The 27,167-nt window shown below is 43.5% G+C and overlaps 1 protein-coding gene across 1 annotated transcript in view; it reads left to right on the plus strand.

Annotated features, from left to right (window-relative positions):
• Positions 1-27,167, plus strand: part of FAT3 (FAT atypical cadherin 3) — a 787,529-nt gene that overhangs the window by 684,618 nt on the left and 75,744 nt on the right. Inside the window, exon 15 of the mRNA XM_081531110.1 lies at positions 558-791. Coding sequence (XP_081387236.1) covers positions 558-791 — 234 coding nt within the window. The remainder of the gene's footprint in view (positions 1-557; positions 792-27,167) is intronic.

Genomic DNA, 27,167 nt, shown 5'->3' on the forward strand with positions numbered 1-27,167 from the left:
TGCTCCAGGCTCCTCAGTTATCCCCCACTGGGACCCCCCAACAACTGCCGGCCCCCCACTCTCCCAGCAAGTGGGGTTTGCCTGGCACAATAGGACTCCTTTGTAACCTCTTTCTGCTGGAGCCAGCCTGTTTGGACTGTTTGTTTTCCTGTAAAAGATGGGGTAAAAAAAAGATTAAGTGTCTGGAAGCAGAGAGACTAACGCTTCTGGTTCTAAAGACCATTGACCTGATTGACCATCAGAGAACTGAGCAGTTCTTGAGAGCTTTAAAGAGGTGGAGCTTCTCCATCCTGTCAAAAGAAGGAATCCCTGATACAAGAGGCTTTACAGTGGAATTAATTCCTTTGAAGGTCATGCCATTGGTTCCTTATTGCATCCACAATCCCATAAATTTTTCCCTAATGCTTAAAAAATTTGAACTTGCTCTATTTTTCAAAGTATGAAGCTCTTGAGCCAAAAATCAGCAGTCCTTCTTATACTGGGATTCTGTATGTAATTGATTCTCTGCTCTTTGAAGAAAGACAGTTTTTGAAAAGCCAGGCCGTTTATTTTCACAGGCGAGTTAAAAACTTTGGCTCCGTTGGACCGGGAGAGGGTCCCTGTGTACAGCCTCATCGCCAGGGCCGCCGACGGGGGTGGCCGATTCTGCCAATCCGACATCCGTCTAATCCTGGAGGACGTGAACGATAACCCCCCGGTGTTTTCGTCCGACCACTATAACGCCTGTGTGTATGAGAACACGGCCACCAAGGCTCTGTTGACCAGAGTTCAAGCGGTGGATCCGGATGTTGGTAAGTCAGCCGCACCGATGGAGTGCCTCCCTGTCTGTGCATTTGACGCATTCAGGTGCTGCTTGTCTTTTAGCTCCATCAACCCACCTGGGCTCCTTACCGTTAGGGCAAGTACAGTAAACCACATTTCGGCTCTTTGGCTGATGTACTTCACACACGTGAAAGAAATCTGCAAGACATCTCCCCACCTTTTTGTAGGGTTTTAAAAAGCGATACTGTGAATTCCTTTAACTTTTAACAAAGGGTTTTGAGTTTGTGGGGGTTTTTTAGCCCTTAGAATAAAAATAATAGCTTTCCTACTTGCGCATTCCTCTTGAACATAGTTAAATGTTGTGTGGTAGAGAGAATTCATTTCTATTTCTATAAAGAATTGCAACCCATGCTTTAGCTGAAATATGACAGTCTCTATTTATGGTGGTGCCCCATAGTGCAAAGACCAATTACTAAATGTGCTGCCAGTCCAGTGTGGATTTTTTCTAACTGCCATTTTCCAGAGTATTTTGGTCATATAAACTGACATTACTCAAAAGGGTGGGAGTGGCGGGGCGGGGGAGGATAAGGAATTAGCATTGAAAGTTGCTAATAAAGTTTGTGTTCAGATCCACTTTACATAATAAGATGGTGAGTTAGAAAAGACTGGAGTTAATTGCTAGGTAGCCTTTCTGAGAATGCATAAGTTATTGAGGTGACTGCATGATGGAGTCTAAATAAAAAAGGGCATATAGACAGCCTCTTGGCTGAGCATTTTAAGAGCTGTAAATCAGAGGACTGGGGAATGATGGGGTGTGTCTGTTATGCTAAACAGGCCTTTATATAATTCAGTGTCTTATTGCTTAATTCTGAATTGAAAGAAAAATTATTGGACTAATGGAAAAGTAAATACATGATAATTAGTTGAAAACAAATGTAGAGCCCAGGGTCTCTGCATATTTCCCCTTAGAGAAATTAGTGGCTCTACTATGAATTATTGTTCTTACCTTATTAGCATAATTTTCGAGGCTGAGAACCAACCCTTTAAAAATCTGCATATTATAAAGCTTGGTAAAAAACATAATAAATAGGAAAAGACTTTTTTTTCAGTTGCACTATGCAGCTTATGGAATCTTAGTTCTCTGACAGGGATTGAACCCAGGTCTTCAGCAGTGAAAACACGGAGTCCAAAACCCTGGACCATGAGGAAATTCCGGAAAAGACTCTTTTATTGACCTATAGTCACGAATTATTTACAAATACTCCTTTTTAAAGGAGGATTAGAAAGCATTCCCTGGACTCGTGATAGCTAGCTTTTGGTGAAAAGAGGACAGAAATTATACAGGTGAATCATTAATAACTTAACTTTGAGAATGTGTAATTGGGCCAGAGATGAAATTTTAAGATTGAAAAATTTTTTAATTAAAATTTCAATGTAAAAAGTCTGGAGTTTTTCTATTCACCTCCTTCCTAAAGGAATTGGGTGTGCTCTGCCTACTAGAGAATGAAGATGGAGGGAGTCTGATCAGTACATTATGCTTCAGACAGGAGGTGAGAGGTTATCAACTGACAGATGTGATTGCGGTAGAGGGTATGCAGCTGGCTTTGTGCTTCCCGATTCTCCCGAGTCAGCTGTCCAGGTTGGCAGTTGGGGAAGAAGGGTTGACTAGACTCTGCGCATTAGCAGGGGCAGAGATGATGAAGCCTTTCAAACACTAAACCCGGAATAACCTATCAGCACCTCTCTCTGCTCTTTGCAGTCATTAGCAAAAGGCTTACATTCATGGCTCCAGGCCAACACAGAGGTTATGAGTGCTGTTCGTATTGTGTGTTCATCAGGTTATTGTATTCACTTCCAGAAAACTCTAGCATAGGATACCAGATTCTAGGTCTTATTCTCAGTTTTCTTAGATCTCATTTAGCTTTAAAAATAAAAACTAAGACAGCTTGGGAGTAACAAATGAGCTCCTCTAAAAAGGCAAACTGAGCACCTGCTATTTCTAGGCACCGTGCTGAGAACGTGGGGGTAGAGGTCTTGATCAGAGCCTGCAGGGAGAACCAGAGTCAAACTCGTATTCTCCAGAGTCCCAGGTATCAGTGACTGGGGGGTGCTTATGCCATTTTCATCAGTGGCCTGACCCCCACTTCTCAGTCTTCTGTAAGTCAGCACAGAGGAGCATGAGCTACATATTGAGATGAGCAGTTTGGGGTGGGCAGGACTGGGTGAATCATCTGGAGGCCAAACCTAACCTCTGGCCTAAAGCTGAGTTTGCTCCTGAATCATTAAGACTGAACCCAACCCTACTGAATCCAGCCAACCAGTGTCTTTAGCCTGGCTTATATAGAGTGTTCCAAACAGTTTGAATTAATTGTCAATAAAAGTCAAGAGATATTTATTTGAATTTTCAATTTCTGGCATTTTCTAAAAACAGCACTCAGAAGACTCAGCAATTCCAGGCACACAGTCCCACCATGGTCGGAGCTTGATGGAAGCTTCCATCAGCCAGTTCACACCCTCTCAGCCATCTCCCTTAGCTTACCGCCTGACCTGCAGAGGTCCCTTCTCCAAAGTGACAAGGAAATTCTGATGTTTAAGAACTTTTAACTTTGAAATAATCATAAGTTCACAGGAATTTGCCAAAAAAAATGTACAAGAGATGGCATGTACATTTCACACAATCTTTTCTCCCAGTGATACCATCTTGCATAACTGTAGTACACTCAGATTTTGACACAGGTGTCTGTGTATCTGTGTGTGTGGTGTGTGTGATTGTGTGTGCATGTAGTTCTGTGCAGTTTTATCACCTGTGTAGCTTCATGTAACCACCACCCCATTCATCTGCTTGCTGCCCCTTCATAACGACACCCACCTTCTCCCCACACTTCCTTCCCAGTCTCTAACCCCTGGCAACCACTAATCTCCATATCTATAATTTAATTATTTCAAAAATGTTGTTTAAATGGAATCGTGCAGCTTGTAACCTTTTCCAAATGTCCTTTTTCACTCAGCATCATTCCCTTGAGATCCATCCAAGTTGTCTAATTGGTTTTTGATCCTAGTGAAGAACATTGCCTCCATTTGTATAAATGACAGGGCTACTTGGTTCATGAAACTTCTTTTGTCAAGCATATTCCTTTACCTAAAGTTACAAACGATTTCATCAGTATCTGGCTATAGCATATACTAAGCCACTATAAATTGGAGAAAAAAGACAAAGATATATTAACCTGAAGTCTGATTCCATTACTTCATAAATTCAAAATTCTTGCAATCTCTTGCTAACCTTTCATATCCTGGTTTTCTAATTAGCATATATATATACATACATACATATATACATGTGTGTATATATATATGTATCTATATCATTATTTTTAGCCAAACAACTCTTTCCTATGCCAAATTCATTATTCCTAATGAACCATGCTAATGTTAGAGTGCCTAGATCAGGAAAAAAAATAAAAACAGGAAGACAAGACCACATTAGCACCCATTTTATGAGTTCTAACCAATAGCATGGCAACTGTCTAGATTTTTAGCATTAAATTCTTAGTTTTCATGTAAAGTGGAAACATCCTCCACCCCATGAACTAATGACATTACTTTGTGACCTAATATTTATAAAAATTTAATCCTTTCAGTAAACATTAGGAGACTTTTTGCTATACCACCTTTTTGGGGTTCATATTTTGCTATTTACTCTACCTCTTAAGGTAAGGTTAGGTGTCCAGGTTCTCAGTATTGAGGGTTTCTTAAGCTAACAAAGGAAATATGCAGTGATAAAAATCAGAGCTAAAATCTGTGACCATTTTAGGCAAAGTGACATGAAAATCAAATGTAAACTTACACTGGAAAATGTGTCAGAGCCCATGATTTACTGAGAGGCCAATGTCCAGATATTTGAGATTCAAGAAGACATATTTTTCCTCTTATGGATCAGGAACATAAAGCAAGGAAATGTTCTAATGAACATCTTCACTCCTTTCCTGTAAAATATTTCCTAGACAGTTTAGAACTGTTTTCAGGGATTTTGGAGAAACTCAGAAGCTTGTAACACACATTAAAATTATTCTCCATTCAATATAGCTGATATTTAGTGAGTAGGTACATAGCAGCTATTATAGAAGGAACTGTACAAGGAATATGCAGTGACAGGCCCAGGGTCTATGCAGAAGTAAAGGGCATAAATCGGAAACACACAAACCTGATGTAAAAGGAAGAGCTTCCAGAATTCATAATGAATGTGATTCAATAGGTAGAGGGAGGAAGGCCTTCAGGAAGACAGGAACCAGGAGGATAAAGTTGCAAAGTTGGAAACATGCTGTTTTTGTTGAGTCACTCAGTTGTGTCCAACTCTTTGTGACTCCATAGACTGTAGCATTCCAGGCTCCCCAGTCCTTCACTGTCTCCCTGAGTTTGCTCAGACTCACGTCCATTGAATCAGTAATGCCAACAAACCATTTCATCCTCTGTTGCCCCTTCTCCTTCTGCCCTCAATCTTTCCCAGCATCAGGGTCTTCTCCAATGAGTTGACTTTTTACATCAGGTGGTCAAAGTATTGGAGCTTCAACTTCAGCATCAGTTCTTCCAATGACTATTCAGGGGTGATTTCCTTTCGAATTGACTGGTTTGATCTCCTTGCTGTCCACAGGGCTCTTAAGAATTTTCTATACAGCACCCCAATTCAAAAGCATCAATTCTTCAGTGCTCAACCTTCTTTAGGTCCAGCTCTCATATCCATACATGACTACTGAAAAAAACCTTTGTTTCACTATATGGGCCTTTGTCTGCAAAGTGATGTCTCTGCTTTTTAGTATTAAAACTGTATAGGTTTGTCATAACTTTTCTTCCAATGAGCACATCTTTCATGGCTGCAGTCAACATTCACAATGATTTTGGAGCCCAAGAAAATAAAGTCTGTCACTGTTTCCATTGTTTCCCCATCTATTTGCCAAGAAGTGATAAGACTAGATGCCATGATCTTAGTTTTTTGAATGTTGAGTTCTAAGGCAGCTTTTTCACTGTCCTCTTTCACCTTCATCAAGAAACTCTTTAGTTCCTCTTCACTTTCTGCCTTTAGGGTGGTGTCATCTACATATCTGAGGTTATTGATATTTCTCCTGGCAATCTTGATTCTAGCTTGAGCTTCATCCAGCCTGACATTTCACATTATGTACTCTGCATATAATTTAAATAAGCAGGGTGACAACATACAGCCTTGACGTATTCCTTTCCCAATTTTGAACCAGTCCATTGTTTCATGTCCAGTTCTAACTGTTGCTTCTTGTCCTGCATACAGGCTCCTCAGGGTGTAGGTAAGGTGGTCTGGTATTCCCATCTCTTTAGACCCAATTAAATAGTTGGGAGAGCATCAAATGGTCCAGGACAGAAAGCTGACAGTGAGATGAGAGAAGGCATCTGGGCCCAGTTGTGGGGGTTCACAAAAACCAGGAATTATGTGCTTAAACCCAAAGATGGAAAAGAACCACTGCACACATAGGACAAAAGAAATTCATCAGTTCTGGGTTTGGGAACTGCTGATCTGATGGGAGCCTCTAACCTGGATGTGAAGAAAGCTTCTAGGAGATTATTGAGAAAGACCACAAGGACCAAAATTCAAGTGGTAGCTTGTGATTTAAAAGGAAGAAGCAGATGAGAGAGAGATTTTACATGCGAAATCTGTCAACCTTGGCAACTGACTGGACTGAAGGCACAGTGGACAGGCCAGGCAAGAATGCAAATTTGGGTACAAGGTGGACAGAAATAGCCTAGGTGGCCTGAAGCAGGACCTCGTGTAAAAAAGATAAAAAATTGGAGACACATCGAGAACTAAAGTACAGTCCTTCAGGAATGAAGACGGCAAGTTTGCTAATCATTACAGAGTAGGAAGGCCTTGCCTTCAAGGGGCTTCCAGTCATTAATGGAAACAGACAAGCGCAAATGAACATTCAGAGAAAATGGGATCAATGTTATAACAGAGTCACTTCATCTGTAAAAGTAGGGACTTCTTAAGGATTAGTCAGACACATGTAAAATGCTAGCTCAGGTCTCTGCGGAAACATGAAAACATGAACAGTGAATTTTCAAGTGGGACAACTCAGAAAGTATTCACAAAATGGTATTTACATTCAAGTCAGGTTTTAAGGGTTGGGGCTTTATGTTGGGGCAGGAAGAGGGGAAAGATCTAGTAGCAAAAGAGGATTGTATTAGCTAAGATAGCCTTGGATAGACTGAGGTAACTTTTCAAAAAATCTCAATGGCTTAGTGCAGCAAAAGTTTAATTCTTGCTCCTGTGAGGAGCAGGTCAGTGCGTGTCCATTCAGTGATGTGGAAATCTGGTCCCTCCATTGGGTCAATACCACCTTCATGACCTTTGCTTCCCAAGATTACTGCAGCAGAAGAAGAGAGAGATGAAGAAGACATGTCAGCTCTTTCCTGCCTCAGCCTGGGAGAGACCCACGTCACTTTGTCACTGTCCATTGACTAGATCTAGTCAGATGACACTGGGAGGTATAGGAGAGGCTACAGGGTATTTGGTGAGCACTAATGTCTCTGCTACAGTAATGAAAGCAGGAAAGAGAAATTGCCCCATCACATCTCAGAGAAGTAGGAAAAGATGGCATTCCTCATATGGTTAGGGAGGGTGAGCCTTAGCAACAAGGAGAGACCATGACCTCTTAATCCTAGACATGAAAGGAAGGAGAGAAGCAGAAAGAAAAAAGACTGACTTTCAAAGGAAGAAACTAAGAGGGAGAGGCTGAGGAAAACCCAGTTGGGAGGCACATATCTGCCCTCAGACATCTCCATGTGCTAAGAGAGTCTGTCAACTAAAGAGACTAACATGGCAGCAGCCAGGCTGGGCACTCTGAGGCGAGTACAGGGAGTTAGTTTCAGGGGCTGAAGGCAACGTGAGAGGGAGTCACTGAAAAATGGGGAAGAAAAGTTCCTCCCCCACTGAGGGCTCTGTAGGTGCTGGGTTACAGAAGTGAACAGACCCAACCAGTAGAGTGAATTTCATGAATAGAAAAGATAGAAGTTCTCTCTCAGAGTCTTCCAGAATGATGCCTTTCCCTCTAACATCAATTGATCGTCTTATTAGCAGAGAACAGGAAAGAAACAGAGAAAATGTATCTCTTGACAGAACTTTTCCATTTTTACCCAAGAGTTTTTTTTTTTTCCAGCAGCCCTCAGCATCCTTAATTTTGCACTGCCATCCACTGTAGTGATGTAAGCTTGCAGTTCTTGTTGGGGATTCATTTTCTGCATATTTCATGAGGGAGACAGATGGCATCCTGACCCCATCTGAGCTCTCATGGGCCAAAAGCTGGAATGAACTTGGTTTTCCAGAGCACAGATCTTGTCAGACAAAAAGGCTGGCCCAGTGTCTCAGAGCATCATTAGATCTGAGTATGTAGTGCTCCATGAAGGAGCAGGAAATTGTTTATCTGAGAGGAATGTTCACAAAAATAACTGCTGAGAGTTATTAAAGAGAGGTCTTCCTAACCAAACCACTTTAAATGAGTCTCTCCAGTCATTTCTTGCCTCTTCTGACATGTCCTAGCCTTGTGTCCATCACTTGTGAAAACCATGGGAAGACTCAGGAGGAACAGCTATGAGATGAGTTAAGTGCAAAGCGTGTCAGTCCAGCGCTCCAGGCTGGCTGTTTCCTATCCTGGGACGAAGTCTGAAGGAGGGTCGTGTATACCAACCAATCTGTCAGAGTCAGAAACATTTGTCTACATTTGGAGCTCTCCCTTACTTTCAGTGAGATGGCCAAAGTTTCAATTCCTGAGATGATGTTAGATTTTCAGTATTCCCTCATCACCTTTCTGGTCTCATGGAGGTCCCTGTAATGGGGTTTGATCTGAAATCTTTCATCATCACCTTCTAGTCTCATGGAGGAAAACAAGTATTCACTCAGCATGTACTCTTGGAAGGGCTTAGCTTACCTTTGCACTGGGCCCACCCCAAAAGCAAAAGAAAAATGTTACACCTGACCAAACGGGTAAATTCTGAAGCATCTCTTTTTCACCTGGTTGTGTGGGAGAGAGGGCCAGTGTGTGGAGTCTGTAAAGGAGGTTAGGTGTGCCCATGTACCCCACAATGGGGGTATGTGGGTGGACTACCATTTTTCTCTTTTAGGACTTCCCAAGGAGACAGCTTCTTGGTGACATCATACCCCAGCCGAGCCAGCAACTCTTGACTCCTCTGGACCCTGAATATCATGATGTGGATTCCCAAATATCCTTAAAGGACACATCTCATAACCAGAGGTCAAGAGGCCACGTGGGTGGGGGGAAGCCTTGGGTGATTAGTACCCTGCACTATGAAGGCTATGTGACCTTGGGCCAGGCACTGGTCTCCCTCAGACTGTTTGCTCTTCTATAGTGTTAGGAGCACAGGAGTAATTTGCCAACCCAGCTCTCTTTGCAGCTGGGTCTCCAGCAGCATCTCGAGATTTTCCTTACGTGGAACTGCTCACGTACCTCTTCTCTCCTACTCTTAAACCCTGCAAGGCAAAACTGGGGTTTGGTAAGAATTTTAAATGGTAATAAACATAATATGACTAATGACATTTGCTTTTTAAGCTTCTATTACATTCCAGGCACCATGCCAAGTACTGCAGATACATTATTTCCAGTTCTCACAACAGCTTCTGCAAGTTAGCAGATATTTTTTGTTACTGTTCTAGTTAACATATGAATAAATTCTGAAGGGTTAACTTGACATGAACGATAGACTAGTTAGTGGCACCAAAGGAGACTTGGTTAACACATATCCAGCTAATAGTCAAGATGTTTTATGTTTTAGTCAAGAGCACTGCTCTCAAAAGTGGTCCCCAGACTAATTTCACCTGGGAGCTTATTGGAAATGCAAACTCTGAATGACAGACTCTAGACCAATGGGTCTCAGCCTTCAGCGTGCACCAGTCATCTAGAGGGCCTGTTAACCTGGGGATTACTATTCTCACCCCCAGCATTTCTGATTGGGTCCGGGAGGAGGTTTGATCATTTGTGTGTCAGAGTAATTCCCAGGGCAAGTTAATGCTGCTGTTCCCAGGACCATACTTGCAGAGCCACTTGCTTAAGGATTCCTAAACTTTTTGTGCCACCAGTACTCTGACAGTTTGGTGACACCTACAGATTGTTTCTCAGAATAGTGTTTTACACGTCATAAAATAAAATGCAAAAGGTCAGAAATGAAATGGTGCATCCAAGTATTTTTTGGTCTTAGTGTATAGTAAAATGAATATCTGCTTTAGTAGATTAAATACGATCTAACACAGTAGATCTCATAATTTCGATATTTTGGAGTGGTGGTAAACAGGGATATGTGCCATAACTGTAAAATAATATGAAAATAGCAGTGATTGGTTACCAGATCACAGGTGCTCCTCATCCTGTAGTGATTGGTTGCCTACATTTACAATTGAATGTGATGCCAAGTCCAGTTAGAGGTTAATGAAAGTAAAGATGTAAATTATTCCCAGTGTTGTAGGCAGCTTCTAAGATGACCCCCTGTGATCCCCCACCTCTTGGTAGTCCCATCTCTGTCCTTGAAAGTTGGCTGGACTCACTTCTTTTTGTGTTTTTTAAATTTTTTAAATTATTATTATTTTTTTTAGCCAAGCCATGCAACATGTGGGATCTTAGTTCCCCAGCTAGGGACTGAACCCACACCCCCTGCATCGGGAGCACGGAGTCTTAACCACTGGACCACCAGGAAAGCCCCCAGTCTCACTTCTGATGAATAGAATATGGTAGAAGTGCTGGCTGGTATCCCTCCTGAGATCAGGTCACAGAAAGACTGTTCCTTCCCTCTTGGTCATGCTCTCTGTTTTAGTCTGCTTGGGCTGCCATAACAAAATACCGTAGACCGAGTGGCTTACCCAGCAGGAACACACTTTCTCGGCTCTGGAGGCTGGCTGTCAGCTCAGGGTGCCAGCACGCTCAGTTCCTGGCCTGCAGGTGGCCGCCTTCTCACTGGGCGCTCACATGACCTTTCCTTGGTGTGTGCAGGGAGGAAAAGAGCTCTCTTTGTCCCGCTCTTCTTCTAGACCACTGATCTTCTTGGGTTAGGACCCCACCCTCTGACTTCCTGAACCTTAATACCTGAAAAGCCCTAGCTCTACATACAGCCACATAGGGGGTTAGCCAAACAAGAAATTTAGGCAAAATTTTACTGAGGTTCCTGTGCCGGCTGTGAGAGGGAACAAAAACAAGCAACAGCTTCCCTTGCTTGCTTCCCGAGGAGGGTGAGCTGTTTCCTTACATCGGGTTCCTCAACCCCCAGACTGAAGATGGGTACCAGTCTCTGGTACCCATTGGGGTCACAGCAGAAGGTGAGCAGTGGATGAGCTGGCTGAAGCTTCCTGTGTTGCTCCCCATCACTCCCATTGCTAACATGAGCCCACTTGAACCATCCCCACCCTGTCCATGGAAAACTGGCTTCCACGAAACCCGTCCCTGGGATCAAAAAGGTTGGGGACTGCTGCATTACATGGAGTGAGGGAAGGGGTGTGTCCAGGAGTTGGGCCAGAGGGGTGGCTTGCATAGCTTGCCCACCCCTTTGTGGTGCTAAGTACAGGGAACAGGCACAGTACCCTCTTACATGCCTGCTCCCAGCTTCTCAGAAATGGCAATCGGATTGTTCTTGTTTGTTTGGTTGGTTTTTGTCTTTTTGAATCTTTTTGGTCCAGTATTTGCCCCAATTACACATGGGCACAGTTATTTTTAGTCACATATAGTTTCTTTGTATTTTTCAACTCAAACAGAGGCGTGTCCAGGTACAAGCTTTGCAGCACTGCAGCCAGGAATCCCAGGTCCTGGGTCTATCTGAGAGGAACACAGTTCAGGGCATAGTAGGCCCTCTGACTCTGGCTGGATCGCTTGCCTGGGGAAGAGAGCTAGGACATGGGAAGGTAGGCCTGTGAGGGGCCTACAGCTCGAGGGCCTGAGGCTCGCCAACAACTGCATGAGTGAACTTGAGAGAACCCGGCCTCCTCTGGGGCCTTTGGATGAAACCACAGCCCAGCCCAGCAGCTTGACTGAAGCCTCGTGAGAAGCCTTGAGCCACAGATAACCAGCTAAGCTGTTCCTGCCCCATGGAAACCATAATTTACTAGATATGTATTGTTTATGCCGGTAAGTTCTGGGGCTGTTTGGCATGGAGCAGTAGAGAACTAATAGCCTAGTGCAAGTTTATGAGCCTCCTGAATTCTACCCACATATCCCTAAGAATTCTCCCATGGCCATTCTCTTCCAAGGGCTTTACCCTGAAGGAAGAAGGGCCCCTGTATGCAGGTCGGTGAGTCAGCACAGGGCCTTCCCTCCAGGCGGAGCGGCTCAGCCAGACTGAGCACACGGCTGCCGCGGTACTGACGGCGTGAGAGATGACATAACAGCCGCTGGCTGCTCTCTGTGGCTGTTCTCACGGATCCACGCTTTCCCCCTGGGGCACCTGGCCCACTCCCCTTGTGAGTCATAGCCCCTGTAAATCTTGGGGTGCTATGCTTGGAAGGCTAGATCCAGTCAAACCCTTCTTTCTCTGAGAAGGAAGCTGGGGTCAAAGATAAAGACACTTACCCAAGATGACTTCTTTAGTGGCAAAGCTGGATCTAAAAAAAGAGTCCTCTGACACCTCAGTACAAAGTGCTTTTCTATTCTCTAGCAATTTCTACCAGAAAATACTGGAGTTTTGTTTTCTATTTTAATAGCTTTTAATAGAATCATCAGTTTTTCTAACAGAGGTGAGAATTTTATTTTTATTAAAAACTTTTTTTTTATTGAAATATAGTTGCTTTACAATGTTGTGTTAGTTTCAGGTGTGCAGCAAAGTGGTTCATTTATACGTTATGTATTCAGTCACTCAGTCATGTCTGACTCTTTGTGACTCCATGGAGTGTAGCCCACCAGGCTCCTCTGTCCATGGGATTCTCTAGGCAAGAGTACTGGAGTGGGTTGCCATTTCCTTCTCCAGAGGATCTTTCCGACGCAGGAATCGAACCCATGTCTCCTTGTTGGCAGGCAGATTCTTTATCACTGAGCCATCTGGGAAGCCTCTCAGTTATACATATATCCATATAAATATACATGTTCCTAAAGACATTATGAGAAGGATTCAAATCTGATGTCAACCTGCCTGCTGTTAAGTGTCGTATATTCTATGTCTTTCCTTAACACCTTAGAAATTATTACCTCTAAGCTGTACAAGTCAAGTGATTTAATATGGTTTTTTCCTTCCCCAAAGCTCTGTTATTTTCTGAAGTCTTAAATCTTTGAAGGCAGCTGAGAGACTATTAAAATGTTTGTAAAAGCTAAATAATTGCCCCGAAACACAGAGACGTGAACCATTCTCTGGAGCACTTTGTGGGCAAAAGCCTTAGTCTGTTGTACAGCTATCAAAACGGATAATCTTAGGCTTGAAGCCTTGATCCGGAGAGCCCCAAACCCTCACACCTATCATCTTGCTACAGCTGGAACAGACCTTGATGTTCCTGCCAGCAGATGAAGAAAGTGAAGTTTGAAAAGGCATAGTGCCCCTCTCAAGCATCTGTGAAATGAGTAGTAGTCCTGAGTAAATGATGCCTGGCCGGTAAATCTCTCCCTGACTTCTCTACCTGCCAGCAGTGTCAGCACATTTCTGCAGGACATCCGGCAACATCGCAGGCTGTGACGCCCCATCATCTCAGGGTCACATGTCCTGGCACTTTGAAAACTGACATCACACAGTAGCTTTGCGATGAGACCAGATTAAATATCCCAGTTCCAATCCTTACTAATTCTCTAGCCTTAAACAAGTCTTCCCGCCCATCTGAATTCCTCTTCCTTCCTGGAAAAACGAGATATGAGCTCCTTGTGTTCTCTCCAGGCCGCGAGCTCCAGGAGGGCTGATGTGCCAGCCTCTCCACCTCTGTGTCCACAGCAGGGGCCGGGCCCGAGCCGTCCAGGATGGGCTCAGTGCAGGTCTGCTGAGCTGCCAGGGGTGAGGAGAACCAAGACGTACGTGCTCAGTCACTTCAGTCGTGTCTGACTCTTTTGTGACCCCAGGGACTGTAGCCTGCCAGGCTCCTCTGTCATGGGATTTTCCAGGCAAGAATACTGGAGTGGGTTGCCGTTTCCTTCCCCAGTGAGAACTAGGACATTCCCGCTAAATTCCCTAATGTCATGTCTAGAACATAGGTGGATTCCTTCCTCAGGGCTTCTCATACATACGGCCTGGGCTCCCTTGTGTAGGAATCTCAGAGGCTGGAAATTCCCCTCTCCAGTTCCATTGGAGACAATATTGGGTTGGTCAAAAAGTCCATTCAGGTTTTTCCATAAGATGTTATAGAAAACCCCCAACAAACTTTTTGGCCAATCACACAGGAGAATAGTGTGATGTGCCCAAGAAAATAGGATGCTTTCAGTTGACGAGGGCCTTAGGAACCACCTGTTCCAAATCCAGGATCCAGCAGCAGAGATAAATAATGCACAAAAGCAAGACAAACTGGCTGTCAGCTCGGGCTCTGTATCAGAATCCCCATGGGAGCCTTTAAAAATAAACATATAGGCCAGGGCTGCATCTCCAGAGTCTGTTCGGGAAAGTCTGGGATGGGGCTAGGCATGCATTTTTTTATGGAGTTGACTGGGATGTCTTGCCTGGTTTAGGAGTCTTTGCATTGGACACATACAAGCTATTATTATTACTCTTTTTAACATCTCCCAAGCAGGGGGTCAAAACAGTACTTATCAAATGAAACAGGACATCTTTCAGAGAGGAGTATCTTAGTGAAGTGTTTCAGCAGCACCCACGGACAGGGAATTCTGATTTCTAAGAACTTATCTCAGTGATTCATTCCTGCGAGCTCCCCAGTCCACACGCTGCCTCATCCATAGACGCCACACACTGGGGACCGGCTTCTGAGCTGTATGGGTCAGTCCTGCTCCAACATGCAGCAGCATGCAGGACAGGACCAAGGGACTGCTAGAGTGTTGGGGGGGATTTTCATCTGCCCCTGAGTAATTTATGCAGAATCTGAGGACCCCAGCTTTGGCTTGTTGCCTCTGCAGGATGTACTGAGGCTCAGTGGGGTATGCTTATCAGCTTTGCCTCATGATACATGGTGTCATTTCACCTTGTGAAGCCTTCTTGACAGGTGCAATTATGTTGTCCATCGTCTGTGAGGAGCTTTTGGAATAACTTCCCCTAGCTTATATAGTGCTTCCCGCCTGCACACTCACTCCATCTCACGCCTTCCAATCTTCCTTCTTCTCTCTCTGCTGATTTATCCATTAACTTGTGCCCAGATTTTTATTTACTGTAGCTGTAATTGTTAATAGCAGCTCTTGTAATTTCCTAGTGGCTCCAAAAACAAAAAACTTCAAAACCTGCCATTCTAAACTTAGAATTTTGAAATACTGATTCCTTAACCCTTCTCTGAGTGCTCTGCTTACTATTACATCTTTCTTAACTTCACATATGTTCACACACCCAAAATGCCCTTTGTTCTTGTCAGTTTCCCACTTTGGTACTCCTTTCAACTCCTGAGTTTCCTCCATGGCTCAATTAAATTGTTTCATTTTCTGGGAAACTTTCCTTGGCCACCCCTCTCCAACAATCTTTGTCTCCTTAGAAATAGGAGACATTTGAGGGTCAAGATGCTGTGATCCAGTCTGCTTCATATCCTCATTGCCTACCTTACAGGAAAGTCCTCTGAATATTTATTGAATGGATAAATGGTCATAGTCAGTGACGCACTCAGGAAACAGTTTTAATATTATTGTTGAGAAGCTGTTCAGTTTAGAAGTTCTGTGCCCCAGCAGGGATGGAGTTTTGAGTACTTGGTTGATGGGTTAATTTTATTTATTTATTGACTATCCCAGTTGGCAAACTACCAAACCATAGATGCCTGGGTTTAGCCTAATGAGCTGCAGCCTTTGAGGGACCATGGAAAGCAGTCTCAGAAGGGGCCAGCTTTATCAGTGTGCAACCTTTGCAACTGTGCAGGGCCTCCTGCTTAGAAAGGCTCCATGTTGGTTTAATGCTCTGCTTTGGCTACCCTGATGTCTTGAGATTATTTGTAATTGAAGTATAGTTGATCCACAGTATTATGTTAGTTTCAGGTGTGTACAAAATAGTGACTCAGAGATATATATGGATAGAGATGTGTGTGTGTCTGAGTGTGTATGGGCTTCCCAGGTGGCTCAGTAGTAAAGAATCCACCTCCAATGCAGGTGATGTGAGTTCAGTCCCTGGGTCAGAAAGATCCCCTGGAGTAGAAAAGGGCAACCCTCTCCAGTATTCTTGCCTGGGAAATCCCATGGACAGAGGAGCCTGGCAGGATACAGTCCATATGGTCTCAAAGAGTTGGACACGGCTGAGCACACAGGCATACAGATATATAGATATAGATATATATACATGTGTATGTGTATATATATTCTTTTTCAGATTCTTTTCCATTATTGGTTATTAGGAGATATTGAATACAATTTCCTGTGCTGTAGGTCCTTGTTGTTATCTATTTCATACAGTGTGTGTGTCTGTTAATCCTGAACTCCCTGTCTATCTCTCCCCTTCATTCTCCCTTTGATAACCGTAAGTTTGTTTTCAATGTCTATGAGTCTGCTTCTGTTTCATAAATAAGCTCATTTCTTAGCATTTGTTTAACAAGGGCGCCTGCGTTTTTATGTTCCGAGACCTCACATGGTGTGCCAGTCTTGCTCAGCAGAGCACGTGCCAGCCCAAGTGACAAGTCCCCAAGAGGTTTATGGTGCAGTCAGGATCTCCCTGATTCTGCATCTGGTGCTGCCTTCTGTCCTTTTTTTTTTTTTTTTTGATTATTCAAAACGACAGTAAAAAGGGACTACTGACCCCCAGAGTTGGTATTTTGCCTGTGGGAATGTGCCAGGGTTAGTTATCACCCAATGAAAAACTTTTAAAAGGCACTTAAAACAGACCTGATTAGAGAGTCCATTTAAAAGTCATTTCTTACTTCAGAAGTAATGGTAATTCCATGGACCTCCTCATGGCAACTTTCTATTTTATTTCCTATCATCTGAAGGCATACTTTAAAGACAGAAAGAATGGTCAGCTTGAGTTCCTTCACTGTGATGGAATTTTATTTGCTTCCCACAAATGAGAGAAGAATTTTAGGCTAGCAATTTTATTCAACTGCTTAATTAAGTGTAAAAAATGGTTTTAAAAATGTACCCCTTGAAATAACTTTATAATGAGAAACTTGACCAAAAAATCTTTTTCTATAAAAGCTAAAATGAAGAATGGAAATATCCAGGAAAAGAAGCTTATAGAATAGATAAGCATCTATTTCTACAATTATTTCACATAGTGTGTATGTTGAGGATTAAACTGGTTTAAAAATAATGTGAAAATGTGACTACTCTCTAAGATTGATATAAAGAACTATTTTCTATGTACATAAGTTTTATAGTAGTTCTTTTACTTATTGTAAGCATGGTCTGTGACTACTGTGTAAAGTCTGGAAGCATAGGCAAAAAGAAAAAATAAGTGAATTCTAATCACTGTTGCCATTTTGATAAAGGTCTCTTGCCCTTTCCTTTACACAAGTGCTCCTAAACTCAATGCTATTTTATAACTCACTTTTTTTAGTAGCTGAATGTATATAGTTTATTCGACCAGTTTTTATTCTTGGAAAATTGAGTAGTTACCAGTTTTGTTTTGTTTTCACAAATGCAGATATCTATTTAGCAACATATCTATGAGTATTTTATGTTCATTTTTAGTATTAAATATCCCTGACTTCTCCACTTTGCACTTTTGTGAGGCTCTTCAGTTCTTTGGCATGTGCATTTGCGGTGGACGTGCAAGAGCAGTATGCACACCACCCCTGCCTTCGTCATGTTAGCAGGCTCATCATGCACTTGCTATGGTCCGTTGGCTGTTTCCTCTGCAGTTCACCATTCATTCTCTCCTATTATGTGCCAAGCCCTGGGTTCAGTACAGGGGTACAAAGTCCTTTGGTCGTGGTTGGGAGTGGGGAAAATTGATGAAGGCAGTGGAAAGCTAGAAACTCCCAGTTATAAGAAGATTAAGTACTAAGGTTATAATGTACATAACATATATAATTAACATCACTGTATGTAATATATGGGCCTCCCTGATGGCTCAGCAGGTAAAGAACCCACCTGCAACGCAGGAGACACTGGTTCAATCCCTGGGTCGGGAAGATCTGGAGTTGGGAATGACTATGCATTCCACTATTCTTGCCTGAAGAGTCCCATGGACAGAGGAGCCTAGCAGGCCACAGTCCAAAGTGTTGCAAAGAGTCGGACACAACTGAGCAGGCATGCGATGCCATGTCTTATGTAAAAGCTGTTAAAAGTGAATCTTACATGAGTTCCCATCACAAAGAAAATATTTTTTTTTGTTTTTTAAAAATTTTATATCTATATGAGATGATGCATGTTCACTAAACCTACTGTGGTAATCATTTCATGATATATGTAAGTCAAATCATTATGTTTTATACCTTAAACTTATACAGGCTGTATATCAATTTTATCTCAATAAAACTGGGGAAAAAATAAAATCTAAGGGAAAAAAAAAGACCCAGTCCCTCTGCCTAAATGATATGTTAATCTAGTAGTGGGAGAGAGGACATAAATATAGCTACTGAGAATGTGAAAATGATGTTAAGGAAGCAGAAAGAAGGGAAATTAAGGAGGCTATCCCAGAGGAGAACCTGCAAAGAACATGCAGGATTTTGACAAGGAGGGGAAGACAATGATCTGAGTAGAAGTGAAAGCATGAGCAGAAACCTGCAGTAGTAAATGCGTGTGTGTCCTCGGGAGAGACTAGAATAGACCATCCACCGTGGAAATGGAGCTGGAAATGACATGGAGAGTGTGAGTTGAGACCAGACTGCAAAGGACTGGAAAGCCATTCTCAATCTTTTTTATTTCTTTTTTTAAAAAAATGATTGTTTGTATTTATTTGGCTGTGCCAGGTTTTAGGTTGCAGCACGCAGGGTCTTCTGTCTTCCTTTGTGGCACTCTGGATTTTAGTTGCAGCATGCAAAATCAGTTGAGGCATACAAACTCTTAGTTGCGGCATGGCCTGTGAAACCTAGTTCCCTGACCAAGGATGGAACCTGGGCCCCCTGCATTGGGACCATGGAATCTTAACCACTTGACCACTAGGGAAGTGACTCATTTTTACTTCTTGCTGTAAGAAGTGATAAGTCAGTGACAACCTTGAGCAGCTGGGGCAGGACTGGACCCAGAGTTTTAGGAGCTTAACTCTGGTTAAGTTTAACCAGGAGAGGATGGAGTCTGAGTTTGCAATTAGGAGTCTCTTGCAGCTGGGTAGGTGAGAGAGGGTGAAGACTTACCTGACTCTAGGCCCTGGCCACAAACACTCAGGATATCTCTCAGAGGTAGAATCAAAAGAACTCGGCATTCTAACCCTAAGCAAATAGTTTAGGTATTACTTAAATACATAGTTAATAGTATGAGTAATTCCTTGTCAAGTTGCTAAGCTCCTAGAGTTAAGGAGGTGTCTTCTGGGCTCTACTTCTGTCAACATGGTGCCCGTAATAGTCAAACAAGTGGCACTTGACAAATCCTTATTAAACGGGAGGATCATAACCAGGGTCTCCAGTGAGACAGACAGAACTCTTGCCCCTCTCAAAAGTACTATATTTTAAGGATAAGGCTGTCACAAAGGAATGTAATGACATATTCAAAAACCAAAGCTTTGTTTAGCATTTTTCTTCTAAAGATAATCCTTATAGCTTAAATAAGAATGTGCCTTAATCACCAAGCCTGGGTCATAAAGACTGAAATCTAAATGTACTTGTGGGATTTCAAGCACTGATGAATAGGCACTCATGCAGGCGGGAGAAAGTGTTGGTTCAAAAACAAGTTATTAGTTTGCCTAGGTCATGGAATTGGGGGCTAACAGCCACAGGACATGAAGGAACGTTAGGGGGCAACTGAAATGCTCTGAGGACACTGCTTCCATGGAGGTGTATGTTGGTCAGACAAATGTGTTCCTATTATTGTATATAAATTATGACATGTCAGTATATCAAGCTGATATAAAAATAAGTGATTAGAACCAAAATGTAAAGTGTTACTAGAGTCTGATTACTGAGATTATTTCAAATCATTTTCCCTCAGATATCTATTCTGTATAAATTTGTGTCTTTTTATAAAAGCCAGTTTATAGCAATTTAGTACAGTCCACACTTTCTGTGTGCCGCGGACAGATCAGATCCTTGCAGCCGCTGGAGGGCAGACTGTGCATGTCACAGACAAGGCCCCGCCCTGACAGAGTCAGAGCAGCTGCCACGTGAGACCCCAAAGGAAGAGCAACGCCCTTGTAGGTTCACGAAGCTCAGGGAGCTTGATCTCACAAGGAGAGGAGACGATCTTTTTTAAAGACCAGATTAAAAAAAATCTCAGCAATCTTGCTGTGTTGACTGCTCTGGCCATTTGGTTTTGGTGCTGGTTCTAACACCTTTAACAATCTCAACTATCAAGCCGAGTTATTCTGACACTAGTTGAGATCCTTGCAGATGATCCTGGCAGTGGACGTTATTTCTCGCTGAGATGTAAAAGCCTTGCTGTAAACTATATGTGTGAACTCTCAACACATAACTAAATGGCATGAATCTGCTGTGTTAAGTTTTCATCCCATCCAGAAGATTCCAGTAGCTCATCATCATCAGGTTTAATGTGGACTTTTCCTTTGCTAACTCTGCCCAGTGATGCCAAGGTCCAGTGATTTAATGGCCAGTTGGAGGAGAGGATCAACCCTTTGAAAATAGAAATGAAACCAACACCAATTAATTTAATTTGCAAATAAATTAAAAAATGGTGCTGGAAGATCATTTTAGACCTCAATGGACCTACGTTCTATCATTTTAAAAATGAAGACACCTGAGACCAAACAAGGTTAAGCTACACAAGTGTGCTTGGGTCACAAACAAGGTCTCCTGTCTCTCAAGACTGGACCACATTGCTCTCACTTTAAGCTTTGACTTTTATATACAGTCCATTTGTTTATTGTTTCGTCACTAAGTCGTATACAACTCTTTTGTGACCTCATGGACTGCATGCAGCCTGCCAGGTTCCTCTGTCCGTGGAATTTTCCAGGTAAGAATACTGGAGAGGGTTGCCATTTCCTTCACCATACAATCCATGCCCCCCATCCAAATAATCCATTTCCATTTAGCCCAAATGAGAGGAACTAGCTTCTACTTAGAAACCTTCAAAGGAAGTGAATATAGAAGCCCTTGGCAACCCAGTTACCCCAGGACTTCACAGCCTTCCCTCCTGGGAACTTGTATGTGCCATTTCTTTCCTTCCACCCCACTCCACAAAATGCCACTACCTATTACTTCCTCAAACAGATTGGGATTTTAGTCATTCTCTTTTTACTTGCTTTTAATCCTCTGAAGGCCTGCCTGCTCCATTTGCCACAGTTAATGTGCAGAAACTTCACATGCAATGAAAATCATACTTGGTAGTCTGGCATTTCAGCATCTTAAGAAGTTAAATAGCTGCATCCTCATTAAATTAGGTGCAAATTGGAGAAGAGAATTACATACTTAAAAACACAGATGCAAAATGATGGGTTAATGTTATACCTTAATGTAACATGTCGTGACATGCAGTGAGAGCATGAGACCAGTTAGCAAGCAAGTCTTCTGCTCGAGTTCAGATTTTCTGCTGGGTACGTGGGGAAAGGATCGTGATTTGAAGGAAGGCATTTATCAAACGCCCTTGGATAGAAAGTTTCCATTTTAGTGACAGGACCTGCGTTCATTTAACCAAGACCACCCCCATTGCATAGTAATACAGCAGAGACCCAAGGGCTCCACCAAAATTATTGCCTTCACGTTGGCATTTATGCAACTGACTTCATTTCTAGAAACGACTGAAATCTGTTTCAATTGTGTCTAAATTGGAGTTTTAATACATTCCAAAAATATATCCTGCTCTTTTTCTTCAGTTACCAGATAATAAGTGACCTCTGAGCAGGTTTGTGGCTTGGGTGCCCTACCCCCACCATTTCTAATGCTGCTTTCGTATCAGTCTGACTGGTACAGAAAGGAGAGGTCAACCATAAATCTCTCTGCTCCTCCTGGTGTGCATGCCCAAGATACAGTCAGAAACAATGTATGGAGAGAGGGGGCGACTTAGGGTCAGCAATGTGTGGGGGAGGGAGTGGTTTTCTGATGTGCTAAAGAAGAAAAACCGTGTCACCAAGTTTTAAATTAACAGAACCTGCCCGGAGGGGAGCCGTGGTCTTTGCATCGGTGATTGATGTCAGCCTCGTAAATGCAGGGCTTCCGCCACAGGGCTGCCTGCCACAGGAGTGGGCTGCCTGCCACAGGAGTGGACGCTCAGAGAACACCGCCTCTCCTGCATGGGTGTCTGTGCAGAGCCGAAGGCTGGGAGAGAAATCTGAAGGCTGGGAACACGGAAATATTTTTAGATTTCAGCTGTCAGTCCCAGTGAAGGAAACACAGGCAGCCATGAGAACCACCTCGCCTTAGGCTCTTGCTGCTGCAGAGAGAGCCAGTGTGCAAACCCAGCCCTGCTTCTCGGAACTCAGCAGGTCGGAGCACTCTGGCTTTCAGAACAGAGTCGGAAATTGCTTTCTTCCTGCATGGTCTTCAAGCCTGAAGGGGAAGCTTATCCAGAAGCAGATCTCCTGGAAAGAGGACTTTGTCCCTCGTGCTTACCTAAAAATACTTGTGGCAGTGGGCGGATCGCTCAGCCCTCAGTTTGTGCGTCACTGAAGGGGGTGTTCTTGTTGGCCAATGCTCTGATGAAAGGTTCTGCGTGAATGTCCTGCCACACCTTATTGTTGGTGATAGTGGTGTTCCATATGCTGGCGGGGAATCAAATTCCCAAGGAATATGTGATTTGAAAGCCCATGTGGTATATTTGGGCTTCCCTGTAGCTCAGTTGGTAAAGAATCTACCTATAATGCAGGAAACCCAGGTTTGATCCGTGGGTGGGGAAGATCCCCTGGAAAAAGAAATGGCAACCTACTCCAGTATTCTTGGTCTTCCCTGGTGGCTCAATCTGCCTGCAATTCAGGAGACCTGGGTTCTATCCCTGGGTCAGGAAGATCTCCTGGAGAAGAGAATGACAATCCACTCCAGTATTCTTCCCTGGAAAATCCCCTGGACAGTGGAGTGTGGTGGGCTATGGTTTGGGTTTGCAGGTTTGCAAAATGTTGGACATAACTAAGCGACTAACAAGAAAGGAAGTGATATATTTCTGTCAGTCGCTGGTGTGTTTCCATAAATGCATCTTTGTGCCCTTTGACAGGGGTCCCAAGGCCATCAGATCAGTCAGGGCAGCTCCCAGGACACACAATCACTCAGACACCCAAGCAGGGTTATTGTCTTTCAGGTGCAAGCTTGATCACCTCTGCCATCCCCCATGTATTCAGCCCAGGAGCTTATGATGGAAAATTTAGTCTTGCAACCACTTCTAAAAATAGCCAGAAAGCATCCCTAAACCTCTGCTTTGGGGCCTTATTTCAAGGGGCAGCAAGGAAATAGGAAAGACTTCTTGTTTTTAATCCCAGCACCAATAAAACCAGAGGTTGGTGTTTATTTATCACAGGGTGATGGTTTTGAAAGAGAAATAAAAGTAAATGATGAGACTTTGGGAAAAAATGGGCTCCCTGGAATGGAACCAAGAGCAGGCTCTCAATGTTGACCTTTTGGTTAAAGCCACATAATGCAGTTTATGTCATTCCCTCCAGATACGTGATTTTATTGGTTTGCTGGGAATTTTGGCTTAAGGGAAATTGTACACTGAGGGAATACAGTGTTTAATTCTTCTTAATGCCAAAGGCCTGTCCCCGTGGTGAGATGCTATAATAGAAAACAGACGTACATAGGTCCTCCCTCTGAGAGCGTATATTCTAAGGATCTGTGATTCACAAAAGACATTTTCAGGTACCTGTCATACTGTCTTCATTAGAGCATTTAGGACAACATGATGCTTTTCCACTCATGAAGTTGTTCTATTTTGCTTATAAACTATAACTCCTAGGGACTTGAAAGCTTATAATAAACCATTTTGAAGTGCTGAGATCCTAGATAAAAATAGTTTAATCAATCTTCAGAACCGAAAGTCGATCCAATCATCATTCACTGATTTTGTTGGTTGTTAATGGATATTTCCTGGTTTGTATGTTTTAGCTTTAGTATATATTAAGGTAAAATGACATTTTGATACGAAGTGCATTTCTTTGATTCATAGAACTGGAAACAACCCTCTGATGAAATCTCTCCCTTCTTTGATGGGATGCTTATGGGCCACTGGATTTGTTTTTTTTTTTTTCTTTCTTTATAGTCCCTTACAACCACATCCATTTTTTTTTCTTTTTTTTTTTTAAATAAATTTATTTATTTTAGTTGGGGGCTAATTACTTTACAATATTGTAATAGTTTTTGCCATACATTGACATGAATCAGCCATGGGTTTACATGTGTTCCCCTTCCTGGACCCCCCACCCCCTTCCCTCCCCATCCCATCCCTCTGGGTCATCCCATTGCCCCGGCCCTGAGCATTTGTCTCATGCATCGAACATGGAATGGTGTTCTGTTTCACATATGATAATATACATGTTTCAGTGCTATTCTCCCAGAACGTCCCACCCTCACCTTCTCCCTCAGAGTCCATAAGACTGTTCTTTGCATCTGTGTCTCTTATTCTCTCTTGCATATAGGGTTATCGTTACCATCTTTCAAATTCCATATATATGCATTAGTATACTGTATTGGTGTTTTTCTTTCTGGCTTACTTCACTCTGTATAATGGGCTCCAGTTTCATCCATCTCAATAGAACCGATTCAAATGTATTTTTTTTAATGGCTGAGTAATATTCCATTGTGTATATGTACCACAGCTTCCTTATCCATTCGTCTGCTGATGGACATCTAGGTTGCTTCCATGTCCTGGCTATTGTAAACAGTGCTGCAGTGAACATTGGGGTACACGCGTCTCTTTCAATTCTGGTTTCCTCGGTGTGTATGCCCAGCAGTGGGATTGCTGGGTCATATGACAGTTCTATTCCCAGTTTTTTAAGGAATCTCCCCACTGTTCTCCATAGTGGCTGTACTAGTTTGCATTCCCACCAACAGTGTAAGAGGGTTCCCTTTTCTCCACACCCTCTCCAGCATTTATTGCTTGTAGACTTTTGGATAGCAGCCATTCTGACTGGTGTGAAATGATACCTCATTGTGGTTTTGATTTGCATTTCTCTAATAATGAGTGATGTTGAGCATCTTTTCATGTGTTTGTTAGCCATCTGTATGTCTTCTTTGGAGAAATGTCTGTTTAGTTCTTTGGCCCATTTTTTGATTGGGTCGTTTATTTTTCTGGAATTCAGCTGCAGAAGTTGCTTGTATATTTTAACCACATCCATTTTTATGGCTCTGATGACTCTCTGAATGCTGATGCCCTTTCAAAATATAACTCCAGTTTGGACCTCTCCTCTGATCTCCAGTCTCCTGTAGAAACTTTCTACTTGAATCTCCACTTGAATATAAAATGCCCATCTCACACTCAGTCTGTCCCAATCGGGCCCATGATCTTTTGATCAGATGTTAGTCTTCCTGCAGCCCTCTTCATGGCATGTGTGTCTGCTAAGTCACTTCAGTCGTGTCCAACTCTTTGCAATCCTATAGATTGTAGCCCGCCAGGCTCCTCTGTCCAAAGGATTCTCCAGGCTGGAGTGGGTAACCATTTCCTCCTCCAGGGGAATCTTTCCAACCCAGGGATCAAACGCAAGTCTCTCATACCTCCTGCATTGGCAAGCGGATTCTTTACCACTGGTGCCACCTGGGAAGCCCTTCATGGCAGCTGCTGAAAACTCCCTCTTTTCAGTCTCAGACTAAAACCCAAGAGTCATTCTGGGATCTTCTCTCACATTTACATCCACACCCTGGCAGCTCCATGATGAGAAAGCCATCTGTTCTCCCCGTCTCTGAATTCTGAATTCATCTGGGCCCCTCCCTTCTCACTCCTGCGTGTTCAGAGTACACCTGTAACCTGACCACCTCTCACCCTCCCAGCACCGACGTCTGGCCCAGCTGCCCTTACCGCTGCCTGCCTTCCTGCAGGGACGACCAGCAGGTCTCTGCTTCCTGTCTTTCTGTTTGTTTCTACATTTTATTGGAGCATAGTTGCTTCACAAGGTTGTTCTAGTTAATAATTAACATTAATAGCTTCTACTCTTCAGCAAAGTGAATCAGCTATGTATATACATGTATCCCCTCTTTTCTGAATTTCCTTCCCATTTCAGTCACCACAGAGCACTGAGTACGGTTCCCCAAGCTATCCAGTAGGTTTTTGTTAGTTATCTGTTTTGTACACAGCATCAGTAGTGTGTATATGTCCATCCTAGTCCCAGTTTATCCCCCCCCACCCCCTGTTTGTCCCCTTAGCATCCATACATTTGTTTTCTATGTCTGCATCTCTGTTTCTCTTTTGCAGATGAGATCATCTGTACCATATTTTAGATTCCACATATATGCATTAATATGCAATATTTGTTTTTCTCTTTCTGACTCAACTTCACTCTGTATGACAGTCTCTAGGTCCATCCACACCCCTACAAATGACCCAATCCCATTCCTTTTTACAGCTGAGTAATATTCCATTGTATATATGTGCTATATCTGTTTTATCCATTCATCTCTTGATACCCATTTCGGTTGCCTGTGTGTCCTGGCTGTTGTACATAGTGCTGCTATGGACACTGGGAGGCCTGAGTCTGTTCTGCCTCCTGTCTTGCTGTTCTGTTCACCACCAGCCTTCTGAGCGCCTGTGAATATCTGAGTCACATCACCTGCCCGCTGCTCAGGCCCGTCCAGGCCTCCCACCTCACCCCCGGGACCACCACCCGAGAAATCTGCCCCACGCTGTCAGCGTTGCTCTCGCCTCCCACATCGCCCTCCTCCCGTGTCTTTGTCCTCCCGCATCTCTCTCCTCCCGCGTCTCCCTCCTCTTCCCGCATCTCCCTCCTCCTCCCGAGTCTCCCTCCTCCTCTCGTGTCTCTCTCCTTCCGCATCTCCCTCCTCCCCCCACGTCTCCTTCCTCCCACATCTCCCTCCTCCTCCCCCCACGTCTCCTTCCTCTCGCGTCTCCCTCCTCCCCCCACGTCTCCCTCCTCCTCCCACGTCTCCCTCCTCCCGCGTCTCCTTCCTCCTCCCGCGTCTTCTCCTCCCGCGTCTCCCTCCTCCTCCCACATCTCCCTCCTCCTCCCCCCACGTCTCCTTCCTCTCGCGTCTCCCTCCTCCTCCCACGTCTCCCTCCTCCTCCCACGTCTCCCTCCTCCTGCGTCTCCCTCCTCCTCCCACATATCCCTCCTCCTCCCACATCTCCCTCCTCCTCCCCCCACGTCTC

This window comes from Giraffa tippelskirchi, chromosome 10, assembly GCF_054371585.1.
Source record: "Giraffa tippelskirchi isolate mGirTip1 chromosome 10, T2T-mGirTip1v1.2.pri, whole genome shotgun sequence".
Lineage (NCBI taxonomy): Eukaryota > Metazoa > Chordata > Mammalia > Artiodactyla > Giraffidae > Giraffa > Giraffa tippelskirchi.